The sequence below is a fragment of the Paramacrobiotus metropolitanus genome, unplaced genomic scaffold, assembly GCF_019649055.1.
Source record: "Paramacrobiotus metropolitanus isolate TYO unplaced genomic scaffold, Prichtersi_v1.0 Parri_scaffold0000005, whole genome shotgun sequence".
NCBI lineage: Eukaryota > Metazoa > Tardigrada > Eutardigrada > Parachela > Macrobiotidae > Paramacrobiotus > Paramacrobiotus metropolitanus.
In genome coordinates, this window is record NW_026570225.1 from 585,555 (window position 1) to 607,360 (window position 21,806).

A 21,806-nucleotide genomic window follows, 5' to 3' on the forward strand; every position below is an offset into this window, starting at 1 on the left:
CGGGGAGCTAAGAGCGGTGAGTTTAAACTCCTGATGTAATAGTGGTGATTTGAATGTGGTGACTTAGTAACGTAACTGGCGCCTTGTGCACCGGAAAAGCGATTACGACCTTTGTGGTTCTGCTGAGTCATCTGTGTCTGTCATTCAGCTGTGCTAGCAGCTAGTTTTACTGTTTACACTTTACACTTTACAGTACTTACTTGCGATTTGCGAATATGCGTCTAGCTTTTAAAACTGGATTCTTCCCGTTCTTCCCATTTTTTGGGTTTCCGTTGATGTCACAGTATGTCTCTACGAGTGGATATCACTTTGCAGCCTGCAGATGTGTTTGCGTCGAGAGCTGCGACTGTTCCAGAGAACCAGTTGGCCGAAGTGTATGACGAGGTTCCTATTGAAGTTTGCTTTCCTGGAAAGTTAATCGTAAGTGCACTGATCCAAAATTAATAATCATTTAATTATGTGATTATCTGAAAGTCTCTAATATAAAACGGTTTATTTCGTGTGCAGCTTGCAGTCAGGCTGGGATAAATTCACCGCTGAAATGGTGGAAAAGATTAAAAAGGTTTGTGAAAAGTTAAGGATTTTCATCTTGCTCGTAATCGCTGCATTTCGGTGTGCAGCCAGCTTGCGTGGTCGATAGTACTCGATACAGTTAAAGTTTTTACACGATGATGTTGTCTTGTGCAAGTTGCTGCGCGCAAGGACGTTACGCTTGCAGTGGATTCGGACGAGATTGATATTGAAGGAAAGACTTTTTTGTGGGCGTGCTGAAAATGAAGAACGATAAAGTTGAGGTTTGTGTAAAATTAAACAGGTTAAAGTTTTTCGAAATTTGAAAATCAATTTTCAGTTTTTATAAGTATTTATAAGCTTACTAAATTTGTGATTAAATTATGGTTTAAGTGTTGTTCCGATAAAAGATAATTTGCACAAAGTCAAGTGTGCTGCGTGAGTAGTACCACGGTTTTTCCGTTTACTTTTTTTTTGAATCAGGTTCTGAGATCTTTTTGCACAGTAATTTTTATCCTACTTGATCTTTTTCTGCTTCCTTATGAGCTTTGCCTCATCTTTTTATAAAAAGAATTTTGATGTCAGCAGCTAAAGATGGCTTGCTCTAAATTAATGGAAATGTCGCATCTTTTGATTTTAATCGTGTGCTTTTGTTTTGGTGAGTACGTATACGGTTTATTAAGTGACTAGTAGACCCCGCGCAAATTGCGCGCAATATATAGGCTACCGGCTACGGAATAGGAACGATTTAAAATCATAAGGATATCATGATTATTATTATTTATTTTTGATGAAAAATATCACGGTTAACTTTTCGTATCATGCGTTGTATTGTATGTGCGAATAATTTTTCATGGCCACGTCACAAACTTGGAGCAATCGTAAATTCCCAAGGTCGGATGCCGGAAACAGCACTATGACTCAGAACTATGGAGCACATGTTGCTCATTTGACGTTTCTGGTTTCTGCATATCCCACCCGTAAAAATAATTTTTCCACCCATGCCCTTTAAATCCGAAAATATCAGTATGGGAAATGGTGGGAAAGCGGAATGCAATCCCGTGCAAAAAAATTGCCACGATTAATGTTTCACTTGATGCCCCGCTCGCGCCGCAGCTCGGCGTCGCCTGCGGCTTTGTCTTCGGTTCTTATTCCACACGTTGGAGAACAATCAGATTTTCTGAAAATTTATGACGCAAAGGAAAAACCTACTCTAATGATCCGTGACATCTGGAGCCACCGTTGCCTACTCTTCTCAAATCAAACTTTTGCTGGCTCTGCTGCTGACTTTGATATGTAAGATGTGTATCGAATGACAGACCCCGTGCAAATCGCGCGGTTTAAATCGGCTTCGTAATTCATATCGTTCTGTAGATAATGTTTTGCTGCTGATTTTTATTACATTTTTAAAACGTTTTCTGCCAGGCTGCTTCGCCTTCTGCTGGTTGTCACAGATTTTACAAAACAGAAATTTTAGAAAATCCTTTGTTACTGCTTTCGAGCCGGCAAATTCTGCCAAAAAATGCGTACTTCCAATGCTCACCAGTCACCAGCTGCTGCCCTTGGGCGCGCTGCTACTTTAAAACTGGTCAGACTTCTGCGGAGGACAGTTGTCTTAATGATCATGCTTGAACTGCGCGATACGCTTCGACTCTTCGTTGCTTTTTTCATCAAACCCTCCTTTCTTTCGGAGTCTGAATTTCGATGAGAAATTAGAAACGCATTTATAAACATTCAAGTTTCGTTCCAGTGAAACGTTGTGCAAGCCCGTGGCTGCTTGGCAGCAAAAAGGTTTTGGCTGTTTATTTGAGACAATGGTGAGGTGGTCGGTTCTGCAATGGTGGATTCTTCACTTCTCCCGTAGACTCGGCATGTTACGTTTTTTCAATTTTTTCATGAAACTGGAACTGTTTTTCTCAGATCTAACTTTTGATGGCTCTACTACATGATGAGAGCTATCGAACGATAGCAAGATATCGAAGTTTGGTCTTGTGTGTGGCTGGGGCTGACTCCCCGCAGTTGAATTTTGAGCACTTCTTATTCTTTTAGTATAAAGGATGTAAGCGTCAAACGACGGTTCGGGACTTTTGGTTTTAATTTGGTAGTGTTAAATAAAATATCATACGAATATGTTCTTCAATGGCAGTCCCATTTTTCTTTCTTAATCTTACAGCTTGTTAAATCGTTTAATAATTAATGTACACGTAGTACATAGAGTAGGTGTTTCGAGAATAGAAACCACCGCAATATGCAGTGGCATTTTCGTGTTTGGGTATTACTCAATACTTAAGCAGTTTACCGGGTGGCCGTACAAAATGTCGGTCTCCTGATTTGGTTTGTTTCTCGCGAACCATTTGTCCTATCGTAAAGTAGTTAGAGGCGTTCGATAGAAAATTTAATTAGCTACCAGAAACAGTAAAATCTGTTTCAGAAAATTAAAACATGCTGATTAACAACAGTGTTAATACAAACGTGTGGAAATTTATTTGTCCCGCTCGCAAACTTGTGAACCTGGTGTTACGTTTTTCCACCACGCAAAATTTTATTTTTTTCACCTGTTTTACTTAGCGAACACTTTCTGCTTTTTAAAGAAAAACAGGTTGTTTGCATGGTCAAATGGTGCATGCTCTGAATGAGCTATGCAGTTCCCGCATTTTGTGACCTTTCGAAAAACTGCAAGTTTTTTGTCAGATTTTTTCGCTTATTTTAGGGAAAATTTTTTGCTCCAAAACAGGCTGCAACCAGATAAGCCGATTCGGCTGATAAATTTAGCTAAATGATTGCTCTTATGGGAATACGTTTAAGCCTTGTCAGTTTCTGAAGCGTCAGAGAGAAATTTGTTATTAAAACACCGGCTAGCTGATTTCACGAGAATCGTATGTGCGGTACTTTGTGCTTACCGCTTTTAGCCCAAACACATCCAGCAAAGGTCACATGTTTTTACTTTTGTAAAGCGAGGAGATGAACAAGAAACATTTTCCCTCCCGAAATAGTAAGGTTACACCCATGAAAATACTTCGTCGAATAACGGCAATTTTGAATTCAAAAATGACAAAGTTCAGTTTTGGTTTCCGGGACATCCTCCAACTTCACCCATTTTTTCAAAAGAATTTGTAAAAAATTCAAAGCTTTGTATGATATTGGTTTCTCCTGTTTTTTATATGGAACGGACACTGCTCTTTCAAATGAAACTAGAAAGCTGTCAATTAAAGGCTGGATGGACCAGCAACACTTCAAAGAACGGACCGACATTTTTGTTCGGCCACCCAGTACAAACACAGCTACGTTTGGATTTCACCATTTAAAAACTTTTTTCGGTTTCTTGTTCCCGGGTTGGGGCTATAATACAATAAAAAAGTAAATAAATATACGTAAAATTTTAAATTTTAACCATAATCACCCACCCTTGGCGTGAGACGTGCTCGTGACATCCAAAGTCGGCCGGCAGGCGCGACTACAGACGTTTCGCCACTGGTTGTCACTTGATTGTAAGTGCTTTCGCTACGTGTCGTTTTATTAAAATTTAAGTACCACCAGTGCTCTTGCGTTTAAACGAATTGTCGTAAAAGCCTACGATGAACGGTTTATCGTAAACTTTGCCATGCTTGCGATGAGAATTGCGAGGTATTTGATTTGCTACAATTCCTGCAACAGTACCATCTTGGACAACATCTTTTGTTTGTAATTAGCGATGTTTTTTCGTCATAATTAAGTTGATTTGAATGCTGTGTTCAGCCTCTGTACCCCTTGACACTGTAAACCTGCTTGTGCATACAGACAGCGGCCGCCGCAGGTGCTCATCCGTACGTTTATATTTTCGTAGGGCTGCATATCGCTGGTTCCTCCCTCGGATAATTTGACGTTGCTGATACCTTCATTATGGATGCGACAGCAGTAATCAAGGATTTTATGACCGGGGGAATTGCCGCAGCCATTTTCAAAACGGCTGTAGCCCCGTTAGAGCGTGTCAAGCTCATTAAACAGGTGCAGAAAGACTATAGAAAGCAGCAGCGCTATAAAGCATGATGGGCGCTTTCATTTGTATTTGAAAGAGCGGGAATAAATCAATTTCTGATGTGGTAATCAGGCCAACGTCTTTCGTTATTTCCCCACGCAAGCCTTGAATTTTGCATTTAAAGGCCAATGTGAGCGCATCTTCTTGTCGGGCGATGACAAGGATAAACAGTTTTTCTCCTTCTTCTTGGGCAAGGTTCTGGCCGGGGGTGCAGCTGGTATGAAGTCGCTGGTTTTACCTTGGATTTTGCCCGAACTCTGCTTGGTATGTACTTGTACGAGTACTATATACTTTCTGGCTCTTTGCGAGAAAGTTTAGTTCGTCGTTTCCATTTAACCGGATCGAAATTGCTGATTATCCGTTATTGCGAGTAACTGAATTATTTTTCTAAAATTAATAGATTTATGGAATTATAGCAGCTTACAGTCTAGAACTTGGATTCCGAGTTAATTACATTAAGACGTATGTTCCAATCCCTCTTTCTGTTTTCAACAGTGTTTTTCGGAATTGACATCATTTGTTGTGTAATGTTATGTGATTTCCATAATTTAGTCTCAGAAGTTTGGAATTTGAACAGTAAACACAAATATTGTACAATAGTATTGCAAAAAGATTTCAACAGTTTAGTACAGTAGATCGGACATGCATGGAATTGCTGGCTGACTGGCTGACTACGTATGAAATGAGCTGTTTTTTAGGAGTGGATGTCAGTAAAAACGCGGGGACTCGTGAGTTCACTGGTTTATGGAACTGTATGAGAAAAACCTACCAAACCGATGGCATTCGCGGCTTGTATCGCAGCTTCAACGTTTCCATCCAGGGAATATTTATTTATCGAGCTGCATATTTTGGTGTATCTGACACATTTAAAATTTACTTCGAAGAAGGCAAAGTGCCCATCATGCTTAACTTTATGATCGCCCTCACCGTCACGGCGATTGCCGAATTTATGGCGTAATTCTAACTCAGCTCCGTTATAAGTACGTTTTCTGATTTTTGTTTGTGCTTTAGGTATCCGCGGGATACCGTGCGACGACGCGTGATGATGTAGTCGGCAGGCAAGGAAATTTTCTACAAGAATTCACTGGACGCCATGATGAAAATTGCCAAAAATTAAGATTTCCCGACATCCTTTATGGGCGCCCTGTCCAACATGTTCCGTGGCATTGGTGGTGCGCTGGTGTTAGTTATTTTCGATGAATTGAGACACGCTATGGAACTGCGGCCAGGTGCGAGCAAGCTCGGTCATTAACTGGACACCGTGTGGAATTGATTGCTATTTCCGATTACCGCAGTTATCGAAGTGTTCAGCTCGAGATTTTCTTGATGTATTTGATTCCTTTGTCATAATGATTTCTTTACTACAATTGTATAAAAAAACAATTGTAGTAAAGAAATCATTATGTTTTACATACTTAATTCTGTCAAATTTATTTGTTAGATGTTTTTAATATGAGCCGCACAGATCATGATCCAGGTGGGCGGCGCGCTTAACATTTGAGTAATAATAGATGTTTTTTAAGTATGCGTACCGGTTAAAAGTTTGAAAGTCTCGCGTGGGAAATATTGTAGTTGGCTCCGAGTAGTCGGTGACAGATTTTTCGGCTGACGAACGTCGCGTTTAATTAAAATCAGTTCAGTTTCTCAATCATAACATAAAACAAGGATAACAAATTACTGAAATTAATTACGCTGGAACATAAAGAAAATTCCCGTTGCCGAAGGAACTAGTACTCAAATGCCATGCGGCTATTCATATGCTATGCGGCCAGCAAAATGTGCTGGAGAATTTCCTATAAAACCAAACAGATTTCCACTTAACGGTTATCAAAGCCATTAACAGCATGTTGCAAAACTAAATGAAGTCCAATATTCCGTAATCCATTCAAGTCGGATACAAATTCAGTTGATTATTCCACCCAAAACAGGAACGAAAACAAATCCGTAATTTCTCACTCCACACGACTGCCCAGCTACCGCTTAACAATCCCTCAAAAATACAGCGATTTAGCAATAATTTAATTTAATTATGTGATTTATGGTTGAATTAGGGTGTTAAAAATTCAAATAGTCATTAATAAAGTAAATTTCCCTTACACGTTATTCATTTCATCTGGAAAAATCCCGCCATCTCGCTGTCTACAGATAAAATGCACTCGCGAAGGTGCAGCCGCAGTTTGTCCTTGGACTCGCATCCGATGGGTAGCATAAGCTTATGGCTGCATGTAGATGCCTGAGGGCGACGTTCTTCTTCTCGTCCAACGGAAAAACAATTGCGATTTTCGGAGTGGCCGGAATGCGGTACCCGGAAGTAACAAAACGGAGCAGTTGTCGTCGTTCATGGTGGCTAAGGTCGTGTTTGACAATTTCATCAAACCAGTTCACAATCTGCAGCTGCTCAGCCATCAGCTCATCGCTAATATCTTCGGCATGTTCATTGTACGGCAGAAACTCTTCCAGCAAATCGTCTCCTTCTTCAAACTCTCGATAAAGGCTTTTCTCGAAGAATTTCCATTGAGCACGTATTTCTCTCAGCTCCTACAACGATTTTATTGCAAGTAAGAGCAATCACACGCACTGAAAAAAGTGATTCATACCTTTCCCATCGTTCCGGCCAGCAAACCTTCACTTAGATATTTTAAATTAGAGGCTCGCTTCCCGCACAGTTCATACTCGGCGATGTGTCGACACAATTTCTGGCGTCCTTGTTGCACCAACGCAACAGTCTGCAATATAACACTTCAGTGCTATCCACAATTTAAAGACGTTGTTAGTTGTTCAGTTTTCTTAAATTTAATATTATAGGGCAATTTCGTCGAATTTTACCGGGAAAGCTGGATGATTCTCTGCCCAAGTCTGCAAGGATGTTTCATTTGCCCAGACGATCGGCCCCGTGCCCGATAGGATGTCCTTGATGGTATCGCCGGTTCCAACGTTGAAGCGGAAAATATCATTCACTTCTACTGGCAAGTTCAGAACGTACCGGAAAGCGGAATTATTAAACCACTGAGGAAACGGACTCCCATGAAGTATTGCTTCACGCAGAAGAAATCCAAATGCCCGCAAAGCCGAGATGCCGCCTTCTGTTGTAATAGCTTTTCCGGTTACCAAAGTAATCCCATCAGTCACTTCGAATAATTCCATATCAACATCCGGAATCTTGTACGAGCGGAATCCTTCCAAAAGCTCCGTGATACATTCTTTGAAAGGCCCGTCAAAATCCGACGCACTACAAGAATAAACTTTTTATGTGCATGTTATCTTTAACACGGCGTATTTTAACACAGTTTTCAATACCGGCGCGTAAACTACTGTAGCCGCTAGATGAAGTGAGACCACAGAGTCTGGTGTACGGAAAAATGCACGCCCAATATATGTACTTTGCTCCATGCAAAAATGTTTTTGATTCCCTCTGCTTCTACCAACATTTGACATGTTTTACTGTTCTTTGCTATTTTTTAATTCTTTGCAACGAAAGATATTTGTTTTAAGAGCACAATGACACAGCTCTAATAGTTTTCTATTTATAAATCTGGTTTGTTGTGGTTTCTGGGGTGCCCCTGGCAGGGGCAGCACAATACTAAATGCAATGCAAAGTGTGCGCCGCCCGGTGGGAGGAAGGCTCGTGCTCAATGCCTGACGAGTGGAAGGCAGCGCCCGGATCTAACAGTGGTCTCACTTCATCTAGCGGCTACAGTACATAATACAGCTCACAGATACACCCGTGTCTGTTACAGTAGCGCGCTTATATACATGTCAAAAATAAAAAATCTTCAAACTGAAAAGCACAGTTATTACACTTACTCATCCATTTCCACCTCCATTCTTCCGCCATAAGCCAAACCATCAGCACGCGCATAGTAAAAGTCGATAAAATTTTGTACGTTGCTGCTTCCTTTAATCCAAACAAATACGAAGTCGGATTTGACCATTGGTCGCTGACCGGTAACTTTTAAGCACAGCCGAGATCTCATGCTTTCAATCGATATTTCACTTGCGCCTGGGTCAACTTCAGGAAATTCAGCGACTTCAATAATCTGCAAAATAAAAAGCATAAATTTTTGTTCGATTTAATCGTTCAAAACCAATAACCTGTTCTGTAACTGCGGGACTACTGGCCGCGACAACGTTCTTCTTCTCCTCTTCAGCTTCGCTGTTATCCGAGTCACCAAGTACGATGACGTTATTGTTTAATTGACGACCAGAAGCACTATCGCTGAACATTAATCGACCGCGACGACGGCGAGGCAAATCCGGTGAAGACGGCGGAGACGGAGAAGTATCGTCTAACCGTCCCCGAAAGGAATTCCTTGATGCAGACACACTTCCAAAGCCGTATGTAGAAGCAACGGAGGCACTTCCGAAGCGGGAGGATGCACTGGATGCACTCCCGAAGCCGAATGATGCACTGGATGCACTACGGAAGCCGGACGTAGAAGCACGGTCGGCACTCCCCAAGGCGGGTGTAGAAGCACGGGAGGCACTCCCCAAAGCGGATGTAGAAGCACGGGATGTTTCTCGCAGACCAAAAAGCGATCGGGGATTTGTGATACCAGCTGGAAAAGTCTTCTTCAGTAACGATAGCAATATAGTTTTGACCTCGGATGTATTTTTTACTTGGAACGTTTCGTAAATCCAGTTCTTCCACAGTTCTTCCTTGATCCTGTAAACACATATTATCATAGCGGCATACGTCATATCGTTTCGTTAATACAAACTATTTACCGCAGCAAATTCCTCAAAGATTTCCCGCGGAATATTCAGTGTACCATGAGCTAGAGCGATATACATGCGTCTTCGCGCTTGGTTTACGGCCCTCTCGGTGTATCTGAAAATCGTATGCGACAGTTCAAACCAGCAGAATATTCTATGCGAAATTACCGCTTTAACATTTTTCACTTTGTACGTACAAGTCTTGATCCGCCCACGATGGAGATAAAATATCCAAATCTGTTGGCCAAATAAACGGACTCTTCAGCTTTCCCGGCTCATCAAGTCGGCTCAACAACGTCCATTCCTGGTTGCCAAGACAATCCCCAAACGTTTCGGAAATTTTTGCGTAGATGTGATGACCTTCCAGTACGTCAAACTCAACTTGCCGAATTAGTCCCGCTTTCCGCATGAAATCTAGTTCCATCTGATATTCGCTGTAAATAACATCAGCTATGAGGAAAACGTATACATTTCAAACATAAAACGTACTTAAAAATCAACTAGAGTACAAACATTTTATTTTTCAATTAAAACTAAACAGATATTTAAGATTTAAATTGTTCTCTAATAAGAAACCCTTACACCCACAAAATTCACAACCCCACTCGCTGGGACGGAATCTGATTTCCTTCGGCGCTACGAAAAAAGTAAATCTCCATGGGATATTTACGGTGTACTACTGGCCTCTGATTCACTGGCTGTCCGAATTGGTTTGAACCGGTCATTGAGCGAAATTCCTCCGTTCTGGGTCGCTTGACTGCATACTGCTGCCCGCCACGGCCTCGCCGGCTGCCCCGGCCACTGCCGACCGGCAAAGATAAAATTCCCACATTCGAATTGCTTGAAAATCCAGGTGGTACAGATCCACGTGCCGGTGCTCTTGGAATGCCTGGCTGTCCACCGCCAAATGTACTCCAAGGCAACTCACGCTGCTGGAAGTTTCGCAATGGATGTACTGTACTACTTGCCAGGCCGTAAGGTTCCATACTAAAGGCTTGATATTGACCCTGCCCCGCATTTCCTGTGAAACCCTGAGCTCTGCTTCCAGAAACTGGCGGCTGAACAATTTGTGCTCCGCTTCCTTGCGGGCTGATATCAGCGTGCTGGGCCGTAGTTGTGGATCCGGTGATACTTGCAGCATTTTCATTTATAAGGGAGCGATGGCTAGCGGAGTTTCCCATGTAAGAATTCAATTCGAGATTAACAGCTGCCGATAAACTACAGCGAACATGCAGACCGTACTCGTGATTACATCCAAAAACACTGCATTTAAGCCCGCCCAACGGTCCGCTCCAGGAAAAATCGATGTCAGCCTTTAATGGGATCACACATGGGCAATCTCTTACCCCACATTTATAGCTAAAATCAACCATTTTAGTCACACACAGGAAACGCAAAACAAAAAAATGTTTTGTCAACGAAAATAAGATAAATTCGATGTTTCTACGCTCCACTTTAAAAGAAACCGACTGATGTGAATTAAGCTGAATCTGCCGCTTAAAATAAGTTTGACAGTTCTTACAGTAACCCATGCGTAAGGCGTGGCAATAACTGACCAGCTACGAGCAAGCTGCGAATAAATAACCATTGGCGCCACAGCAGCTTATAGCGGCATGCTGGTGGGAACAAGAACAGACAGCCCACTTGCGGTAACTTAGTTCTTCCATGCCGCTCGCAAATCAATTGTCTACAAATTTTGGCCGGCATAAAACAAAGGCTTCCGCTTATTAGTCGTGTTCCACTGCCGATTTTTACCATACGCGTATTGTTCTCGACAACAAACTTTCTTGTGAAACGATTTTTGCGGAAAAAAGTAAAATAAATCAGCAGAGTAATTCATTCGTCGCACACGGTTCCGGTTTAGGATTCAGCAAAGTATTTTTCTGCAGTAACATCATGCGCTTTGTAAAAAACACATAAAATTTTATTTGCAATGCATTCAACACATTATGCGGCAAACGAAGCTAACCGCCGGTCAAATACAACTATGGAGCTTTGGTTTTTTTGAGCATAGGATTACTCAAACAACTAACAATTAGTAGCAAAAAAACGAGTGCAGTTATGATGATGCAGTTATGACGATCCCGTTATCTTGCACAGGCTAAAAAACGAACGAGAGCGAAACCAAAAACATAACGGAATCATAGGTGAGCCAGTTACATACTTTTACTTAGCGCGTTATAATACTGTAACGACAGACCTTAGCTCTGTTTATGTCTTTTGGCATGGTACTAATTTGCTTGCGCAAAAGGCATTTTCGAAACTTTTCCCTCCACAATCTGGTTGCGCACTTTGATTCGCAAAGGTGTACCAGGCTTTGAAAGCGAGGTGTTCACATAATCCATCGAAATATTTGTTCCCAAGGACGGTGCGGGGCATCCACTAGTAACCTTGCCAACTTGTTCTTCTTTCTCGTCGACAATAGCATAGCTCTAGGTAAAAAGACAAAGTCACAGCAAATCTGGATTTCGCATCCATTAATATTTCCAGAACACAAAACTTACAGAACATACAGATTTACAAAACATTTACGGACAAACTCCAAGTTTGCAAAGGCACTGTTTCGATGACATGCAAACGATGCCAGTTGATAAATCGCATCCATACAATTTCGTGCGTAATATGGCCGCAAGTTTTCACACTTCGGGCAGGTGCTCCAGTGGAAATAATTCCAACACGTTTTTTCTGCGCGCCCCCTCTGATTTGGGGAAGTATTTTCTCTGCACCCGGAAATCCACCCTCTTTGCGACGGCGTTTTCCTACAATAACGCATATATTTCCAACAATTACAAATTTTTGGGAATACTTTGAAATTTCGTTGCTTGCTTTAATAGGTTTACCTACTGTCCAGGTCAGGTCAGCTTCTACCGGTGTCGCTTGTTCGTTAATATCGTTTCCGGACAAACACAGATCGGCTTCCAGCCGGAGTGAATCCCTGGCTTCCAAACCAGCCATTCGTACCTGCCCCTTAACGTACCACGTACCACGCGACTTTAACAATATATCACATAAAGGCGCAGCATCTTTGGAAAGACAGGATATCTGCAGCAAGTTTGAATTATGCATGGGAACACTAGAGCGTCCATCGTGTAAGCACTGAGCACGTGCCTCCACGCCATCTTCGCCGGTGTAGCCGCATTTGGTAATTCGGCATCCCTCAAATCCGTACAGTGTACAAAACGTAGTCTGCATGAATTCCAAGCTATCCACCGAATCCTTTAAGCCGGGCTGAATAACTCTTGACATTTCCGGTCCTAATCACTGAAAAAAGGACATATATACGGCAAAAGGTTAAGTGTCACTGTGACCGTAACTTCGAATCAAACGAACGAAATCGAAAGCACATTTTTCTTTAACATAATGCCGAATAGGTACAATACTGACAAAAAGTCTGTTTTTATCGGTAATATGATAACTCCATGCCAATACATACTTTTAACAGTTTTTTAAACGTCGTCATGCTGAAACAGAACGTGAGCAATTACTTATATAATCCGAACAGCAATTATGAATGCAGATTTCCGTTACAACAAACCTTGAACAGCAATCAAAGCTCTTTCCTGCACAGTAACGATGCCAATTTGAGCATCCTTCCCTTTCTTCTGGAAGCCCAAGACTTTTTTCGTTAAATATTCTAGATCTTTTGCCGCACAACCGACGTTAACAACAGCGAAGAGATGTCCGCGACTGGTATTCATCTACACCGTATCATCAATGATGCCACCGTTCTCGTTGGTTAACAAACTTAATGTGCCGCTGTTTTCCGGTTGCTTTTTAACATCCGACATGCAAACAGATTCCCAGAATTCATGCCGATCGTTGCCGTGAATGACCAGCTGTTGCATGTGACACCTGCACAACAATAAAAACAGCATAACAAAAAAAGTAAACATTCACAAGTTTGAACTTTTTTATTCAGACAATCCGATGCATACAGCCATGTAAATATTATTTGGACTTTACGGCAGTGGTAACATAAAGGATAACGTAATCTGCAGTACAGTATTGTAAGCGCTGACTTTCTGACCATCGCTGACCATGAGATACTTAACAGGTATTTTTTAAGCATAAATTAATATTAACACGAAAACACACTGCAAAATACACGAATTTAATACACTGCAAGCGAGAAAAATGCAAGACCTTCCGTCAGCAATACTGTACTTTCATCAAAAATACTGCAGTGTTTCCGAGTATGGATGTGAGATTCCGAAATGGACTGGTCTTGATAAATCAACGGCATTGACCGGGTCTTCCTGCAAAACGTCTGAGGAAGTCAAATCTGTTATGTTCTACTAAAACGCTCATACCCTTGCGATACGAAATCATTGCACAAGCGAATGAAAACTTTATCCCTGATGCCAATTCCGTTTTTGGTGGCTGAAAATTACAACGACTATGCCAGTGTGTAAAATCGTCGTCCGTGCTAGTCACCAAAGCTGCGATCGAATAATTTCTTCGTTTGATGTCGTGATAGGCGTCCACTCCAATCACCATAAGGCTCATCTGATCTTCTTCTGAAAAACAAATTAACAATACGAAATTTGTTGTCATTATCTTCATAACAGCAGATTTAACCTTACCTTGTCAGCATTTTAGCCATGCGCCAAATGGATCCACCCAGCTTGCAATTGATTTGCAAAGCGATTTTCTGCACAATTGCGCGCAAACGATCTGCTCTTCCCAGTGTACAACTCACAATGACCTGTGAAGCGATTAAACAAGTTTAGAAGTGTGATATCCATAGAAAACCTTGTTTAAATTTTAAGCTAGAGCAAAATATTATACTTTGTCTTCGACCGCGGCTTTAGCAATGCTATGGGCATATGTGATGTTTTGATCGGCAGTTAGCATGATAATCTGCGGATTTCCGAACCGCATGCCAGAACTTTGACTGACGTCACGGAAGGCGCGAGCAAACTCTTCCGCACATTTTTGGTCCCGCTTTTGGAAAACCAAGGTCCAATGTTCCGCCCCTCTGGGATCTATAAGCATTCAGCACGTCTTTAGGAACTTCTTCCGGTGCCATTCGGAAAATTACGTTTTTGGACGACTGTCCAACAGCACGAGTGCTTTGCACGCCACAATAAGTAACGATGTAATTTCTGCCGGTCTTCATATCCATGGGAAGATGACTGTTGAAGCGTTATCCAAGTCAACCGATCCCGCGTGCTTGCAAGGATGCCAAACTTCCTTAACGCAGCTGAACGAGACCAGAAGCAAACCAGATCAATTCGCATAATAATTCCGACACAATAAAATAATGCACACCAATCTATCACATACTTTGTAACTTAAGTTTTGACAGCGGGCATGTACGGAACAGCTCTTCATCGGACTTACGTGTAAGTGTCGTTAATAACCGGCGGAACGTACACGTATTTTCACGAGGCGGCGTACTGTATTAAAAATTCTTCTGTCACCGCAGCGGTTTCTTCTCAGTTAACATGCTTGCCGCAAATTTAATTCTCACCAAGCCGTGTTGCGTTTTCACCATGAAAACAATGCATCCAACAATTACAAAACGTTAAATTCAGCAGAAGCAGTCAATTACAACGCTAACTTACTAAAGCAATAAACTCACTTTCGCTTTCTGAAAGATTAGCTAGCTTCTAACACTGCCGGTAGTAATATTATCAACGGAAAGCAGTACTAAGGTTTTTTTCTAAAATTCGGACACACTGATTTGTCAGTCTACCATTAACCAAAATAATGTTGTAACATTTCTTTCGCTTCGCAAAAAACCTGAATTCCATGAAATCCATCATCCCGCATCAGATCCATACTAGCCCGAATTACCTGAGCTTCAACAGGGAAACTGCTGATTTTATCGCACACCGGGACAGAATCCCTTGAATGGCCAACTTGATTTCTTAAGTACTGAGGGAAATTTTCTGCGACATCCACGTCGGCGTTAGGCAGTGCATTGTCGACCGATAAGATTTCTTCCAGAGGAAAACCTTTCAGTCCCTTCTGATTGCAGCCGAGAACAAACAACTGCCTTGGTGACTTTTCGCCCTCCGTGCGCAATTTGTGGTTATTAAAAAAAGAAATGAAGCTATTGAGCTTATTCTGTATTCTTTCCGTGAATACTAAGTGCAAAACCATCATGTCGCGGGCACTCGTCATATCCAAAATTTGCATATTTTCCATGTGAATGAAAATAGATCGAAATAATTTAATCACAACGCGACCCAAGTCTCTCCACAGCCGTTCTATCCGCTGATTGTGAACTGACGGTCCCATAATGATACTGGCGCGGTTCGGACCCATATAATGCTCCATCCAGCGTGCAACTCCGAAATTTTCACCTAGTTATACAAAATAGTAAAATCAGTCAGAACTGAAAACTGTCAACTCATACACAGAAAAACACTGATGAAAAGCAACAATCGCAAAACTGACAAAGGCGCAAAACAGTATTGTACACCTTACCGCCGCAATCGCTTCTCACTCTGGACGGCACTCCCCAAGCTTCAGCGCCAACGAGGAAGGCCTGCAGCACTGTACTTGCGCGATTGTTCGTTGCAACGACGAGAGCAATAACCATTCGAGAGTAACCGTCAATAATCCCGTGTATTACGAATCCCCAGCGAACCAACTTGTGATTGCCATCAATGTGCCACAGCGCGTTTGGGCCAGCATTTGAATAAATGCGGCGAGGGACAAAATGGAAAAACCGATTAGCTATGCCATACGGATCCAGTCTTCTCATAGAAGCCAGAATTCTCGTGCGTTGGACTGTTAAACCTCCTGATTTTAACTGGCCGTTAATGTAACGATATCCTACGTTCGGGAACGAATTTAAAATATCCACAATTACGCGATCCAAATCCACATCACTCAATTCCGAATACTGAAAAAGCAAACGAATTTAAATTAACACATAGCCTGCTTATTACGTATATAATGATCAAAAAAGGTAAAAATTCACCAATGCAAATCTGCAACGAACTAAAATATCTACGAGTACTGCACCCAACCGTGCCGTGATGCTGGCACATACACTTACTTTCCTATTCAAGCCAGCATCTGCCAATCTGTACGTGACTGTCCTCTTAGAAACTCCATAAAGCTTAGCAATATCATTCACAGTAAATCCCTCGAACCGCAGTTCAGCTAAATCATCCTCCAGAAGGAATATTTTTCCATCTACTTTGGTGTGCTGCGTGATGGGAAAAACGGACGCAGTCCCGTTTTCGTCTTCTTGCAGTAGATCCCGTAAGCGACTGGAGTAGTTAATTAAAACATCAAAAAGCTCTTGCGCTTGCACCGTCCGCTCCTCCGGAACATTTTCGCAGATATCTCTAGTATATCTAACAAATAAAACATTCAAAATTCCAACAAATTGATTTGTCAACCGTTGCTGTTTGGGTAAGTTACCCAAGCAAATAATCCATCTGCGTCAGCGCTCCGTCAACCCCATCTTGATCTTGATCCCCATTCTGGACTGTTAGATAACGCTCGCACGTCTTACAACCGAGTACGCAAACTCAAAAACTGATCCATTTCAAATTTCTCTTGGTTTTCTAACAAATAAAGTGGGAAGTAAACACTGAAAACATTAGAGACTTGCTCTTAAATGGATCACCAACTAATCCAGATTCACTAAGTATACTGTAGTACCATTAGAAGAGCCTTTCCAGTACAAATAACTGTCACTTCCAAAAAATACGTTAAATTCCACTCACTCATTGGAACTGGTAGGGTGGAATGGGAATTTACAAAAACTCAGAAAAAATTATAAGTCCGGAAATTAGGCTTCCGGTTGACGAGGCGGCAGTCACGTTGCTGAATCACCACTCTATCATCACCACTTTTTAATCACCCCAGTCTTATCATCATTGTTAAATCAGCAGTATCTAATCAGCACTATTTAATCAGCACTATTGATTCACCATTTTGAATCACCACTTAAAGATCACCGATTTAATTAAAATCAACAGTTATTAATGAAACGTTATTATTCACTACCTATAGCTCACCACTCATAACTCACCACTTCACGTAATTTTAATTTTGCGCGTTTTGTACGCCATAGACAAGCCCTGTGAAGATAGGAAAACTACATTTTCTGGACATGCTTAACGGAATCGAAATGTCTTTACGGAACCACTGAAAAGTACTGTAACTTTTATATGTTTTATTAGACCGCGTGCGATGACAAAGTGCTGCTTGTGGCAAAATTCAAAATGCACCATTAATTGGATTTACGCCCATTTTTTTACTGGAATTTTCAATATTTTTAAGTTAAGCAGTTTGACATGGTAAAGGTGCTGTGCGACTGAAAAAAGGCAGTAGCAATATGCATGGAGAAACATAAATTCAAAGATTGTTATTCGTAACTGCTAGACAACGGGAGTACGGCACGACGACACAGTAGATTTGGAATTTCAGACACTCTCGGCATCTCCCCGAAGACGGGAAAATGAAAATTCCAAAAATTCGGTTTTTTGGAATTTTCAGAAGATGACAGGTTCAGCCAAAATGCTTAGCCTGGCAAATTTCCGAGCCGAGCTAAAACTCTGACCAATCACAGCTTCCTTGGCGTGACGTCAATTTCAATTTTCGGTAGCACGATCATTTTCGACTTCCGGTTGCATTTTGCTTTGGAGCAAATCGCACTAGGTACATTAGCTTTTGATTAATCATCTTCGTCGTTGATAAGTCCTTAAACGTCTTAAAGTATACTCGTAGCCATCGGCCCATCCATTTCAGTGCTACCTTCTTGGCTTTTGTTAGTTTCGTAATTTGAAAGCTGAAAGCACTCCTTGTTGTTAGATGGTAGTGACTAGTCCTTACTTCTGACGGATTGGCGGCTTCTGTTTGCACCTGCCAAATCTGCAGCCGACACGGACTTTGACGCAAGTATTTATGTCATGCATAATACGAACCTTCAGTTTCGCCAAGGAACGGGCACGTATATGTGAGTAGCAGCTGCCACTGATTGCCTGCATGGTCCAGCCTTTCATCCACGTACATTCTGCACGTCTGCGCGAGAATGAAGCCTCACAATCCCAGATTCACGTTATCGCGATATTTCCGCCGCATTCCTCGTTTTACCTTGGCATTCTGGTTCAAAATCGGCATCCTAGTGTCCATTCTGTGTTTAATTTTCATCGTGCCATTCTCCTCGCGCGAGGCGTTCGTGGGAACGAACGTGGATTCGGATGCCCATCGCAACCACAAACTGCGCGTCCTGCGACGGAGCGACATTGACGATGTGCCACGCGACAACCAGGTGACTGTTGGCACACTTGCTTCCCTCTCGCGTTCACGCTTGCAACAGTTTTTATCATTACCAAGGTCGAATCTCCGGAGGGCAATGAATTTGTCCATGAAGGCGTGAATGAGGAGAAGAATAACGACGGCCACAATCAGATTGCACTGCCCGGCGCTGACAACAACGAACTGCTGCACGGCGCGCAAGCTGTGATTGATTCTGTTCCGGCGGGCGACAAGAGTCCGGAGGTGCACGGGAAGATCCGCGATCTGACCGGCGAGGAACAGAAACGCAACATCCGTCCACCCGTTGTCCGCAAAACGGAGAATGAAATAGAGTCGAGAATCAATAAGCCAACGAAATACAAATCGGTTGTTAAAGTGCCACCCAATGTTAATTTGGACACATTGCCACCGCAGGATGTGGCCGATGAAAATGCTGCCAAGGAGTCCGGAGCGGAGAATAATTTATCCATACCTTCGTTTAAGGATGGTACTGTGGGAAGTTACGAAGTGGTGGCTAAACCCAGACAAGGTGCGGGCGAACTAGGCGTTGCGGTGCATTTGACACCGGAAGAGCAGAGAGCAGCGAAAAAGACACATCATGAATACGGATTCAATGAGGTTGCCAGCGAGAAAATCTCTCTTGACAGATCCATTCCCGATACGAGGCCAAAAGAGTAGGTCTAACGGGTGGCGGTATGCCGATGTGGAATACTGTTTTTTCGGAGCTGATTACGGACGAAATTAATTTGTATCTGCTGTTGTTTTCGCAGGTGCAAATTCTGGCACTACCCTTCGAAGCTTCCGAATGTCTCCGTTGTGATTGCGTTCCACAATGAAATGTGGTCGACACTGCTCCGAACCGTGCACAGTGTAATCAATCGCACGCCACCGCATCTGTTGGCCGAAGTTCTCCTTGTTGATGATTTTAGCGACAAAGGTAATATTGCTTATAAACAAATTGTAAACAGTAGTTTGTGCGCATTGATTTGTGAAAAACCAGTTGCCGCATTTTGTGGCTTAGTGTGCGCCGTGAACGTAGGCAGCAAAAAATACCTACTCCTATAACTTTTTAAATAGATCTAACATGTTGTAAAATGTTACTGTTATATTTTTTTGTTCTGATGCCGGTTGCTTTGGTTTTCTCAGTTCGACTGAAAGATGCGCTGGATGAATATATCACGCGATTTAAAGGGAAAGTAAAAATCGTCCGCAATCAGGAGCGGGAAGGCCTGATTCGAACGCGCAGCATTGGCGCTCGGAAAGCTGTCGGAGAAGTCGTCTTTTTTCTGGATGCCCATTGCGAAGTGAACGTGAACTGGCTGCCTCCGTTGTTAGCCCCGATTGCGAAAGACAGGTAACTTTTGTTAGTCAGATTGCTCATACAGTTCGCTGTTGACTGTATCCTTCAGTAAGTAGCGAAGCATTTTGATTGTCGTCAACGTAAATAAACTTCGGTGCAGAATATCCTTTTTGAAAATTTATGTGTCATTCGGTCGTTACGCTCTGCAGGACAGTTATGACAGTTCCCGTGATTGACGGAATTGACTCGGAAACCTATGAGATTAATGTTCAGTATCAAGGGCAACTCTTCCGAGGAATTTTTGAATGGGGTTTGTTGTACAAAGAAACGGAACTGCCGATCAAGGAAAAGGCCCAACGACGATACGATACTGAACCGTATAAGTGAGTGATGTTCAGTATGCACATTTGTGGTAAAAAATTTGAACGCAAATAGGTATTTGAATAAGTTTTATTTTGTATAGATCTCCGACGCACGCCGGGGGGCTTTTTGCTATTAATCGAGCATATTTTCTCGAATTGGGTGGCTACGATGAAGGACTGCAAATTTGGGGCGGGGAGCAGTATGAACTGTCTTTTAAAATTTGGCAGTGCGGCGGAAGCATCGAGGTAAAATTATCAACATCACAGCATGTGAAACGTACGTTTAAAAATATTTTGGAATTGAATTTTTATTTTTCCAGTGGGTGCCATGTTCGCATATTGGTAAGCAAGACTGTAACATCGTCCTACCACGAAAACGACCCAATCTAAATATTTTCAGGTCATATTTACCGCGGTTTCATGCCGTATGGCTTTGGGAAGCTGGCTGGGAAAGGTCCAATCGTTTCGAAGAATCTCAAACGTGTTGCTGAGATATGGATGGATGAATACAAGGAATATTATTATATTCGTGTATGAGCAGCTGTTTTTTCTGAAGATTTAACCGTGTCTCGTATACAAGTATTCTTGCTGATCACACAGGAGCCGTTGGTCAAAGATCTGGAAATTGGTGACATTTCCCAACAGAAAGCTCTACGGGAAAAATTACAGTGCAAGAGCTTTAAATGGTATATGGAAAACGTAAGTTCTGTTCGCGTTTCGCTTTGAGTGTTGTGACTTACCTGGCTTATGATTTCATTTCCATGTTGTAATGAGGACTGTTCACTCACCATCAGCTTCAAGTTCTCTTGTTTTTCCTTCAGGTGGCTTACGATGTTGTTGAGAAGTATCCAGTTTTACCTCCTAACAAAATTTGGGGAGAGGTAAAGTAATATCACTGAATATCCTTAAACTGTTGGTGTATTTGTTCTGTGTACTGCCAAGGACTTACAAGTTACAACCGATTACAACTTATTATTTTGTGCATTTTGTGGTAACCTGCCGATATAGCAATTCGCCAAAACATTCGTGGAAATTTGCTTTCTATACTCATAGTTGCGAAGCTCATACGCTGGCTGGCAGTGTTGGGATTCCGAGCACGATGCACCAGCCAAACTAAAAATGCGACCGTGTACGCACGCTGGAGGCCAGCAGTTGATCAGATTGAACACGGAAGGGCAGATTGGTATTGGAGAGCGTTGTGTGGAAGCATCCGGTACGGATCAGGTGGAACTAGTGTACTGTGAAATGGGTCGAGTGGATGGACCTTGGGAACTGATAGAGAAATCCTTTCTGGTCAGGCACAAGACCAAGGCCAAATGCGTAGAAGTTATGTCGGATAATACGCTATACCTCAGACCGTGCAATCCAGAGAATAATTCGCAGAAGTTTGAATTTGGTATTGTGGAGAGATAACGAAACCTTGTCCGTTTGCTAGGTTGTGTTTCCATTATTCCAGTGAATGTTTATGATAACACCGAGTGCCTTTCAAAAATGCCCGTAATCTGGCTTGCTTGTTGTCGTTTTCTTTTTTAATTATGCTATTGTATTAATTTTAAGTTGGGAAAATCGTCTTCTAGGTGTTGTTCAGTTTGTCTGAATGCGTTTAAGAAAGAATCAAAATTATGTAAACCAGATGGTTATGACTTGCGGCTAGCATGTGAAGTCATTTCAGGGTTTT

At 42.1% G+C, this 21,806-nt stretch overlaps 1 protein-coding gene and 1 pseudogene across 3 annotated transcripts; both read left to right on the forward strand.

Moving 5' to 3' along the window:
• Nucleotides 1-193: 193 nt before the first annotated feature.
• On the forward strand, nucleotides 194-21,760 carry LOC129581419 (N-acetylgalactosaminyltransferase 7-like). 3 transcript variants are annotated; one of them, XM_055472474.1, is made up of 13 exons: nucleotides 194-420; nucleotides 508-562; nucleotides 18,020-18,479; nucleotides 18,545-19,140; nucleotides 19,237-19,403; nucleotides 19,613-19,820; nucleotides 19,976-20,149; nucleotides 20,230-20,374; nucleotides 20,449-20,470; nucleotides 20,529-20,659; nucleotides 20,729-20,827; nucleotides 20,950-21,009; nucleotides 21,182-21,760. In XM_055472474.1, the coding sequence occupies exons 3-13, from the start codon at nucleotides 18,240-18,242 to the stop codon at nucleotides 21,539-21,541; spliced, it is 2,202 nt and encodes a 733-aa protein (XP_055328449.1). In that variant the 5' UTR covers nucleotides 194-420; nucleotides 508-562; nucleotides 18,020-18,239; the 3' UTR covers nucleotides 21,542-21,760. The 3 variants fall into 3 exon arrangements, with proteins under 3 accessions (XP_055328449.1, XP_055328450.1, XP_055328451.1); XM_055472475.1 differs by lacking the exons at nucleotides 194-420; nucleotides 508-562 and adding an exon at nucleotides 17,279-17,360; XM_055472476.1 differs by lacking the exons at nucleotides 194-420; nucleotides 508-562 and adding an exon at nucleotides 17,390-17,866.
• LOC129581424 (ADP/ATP translocase 1-like) lies at nucleotides 2,514-6,419 on the forward strand (annotated as a pseudogene).
• Nucleotides 21,761-21,806: the final 46 nt, after the last annotated feature.

What these genes read in the sequence shown, in the direction of transcription:
- LOC129581419 (XM_055472474.1), top strand. Translation starts at nt 18,240, where the DNA reads ATGAAGCCTCACAATCCCAGATTCACGTTATCGCGATATTTCCGCCGC. An exon ending in AGTGCGGCGGAAGCATCGAG is followed by an intron (nt 20,375 to 20,448) that starts GTAAAATTATCA and finishes TTATTTTTCCAG; the next exon opens with TGGGTGCCATGTTCGCATAT. An exon ending in CTAACAAAATTTGGGGAGAG is followed by an intron (nt 21,010 to 21,181) that starts GTAAAGTAATAT and finishes CTATACTCATAG; the next exon opens with TTGCGAAGCTCATACGCTGG.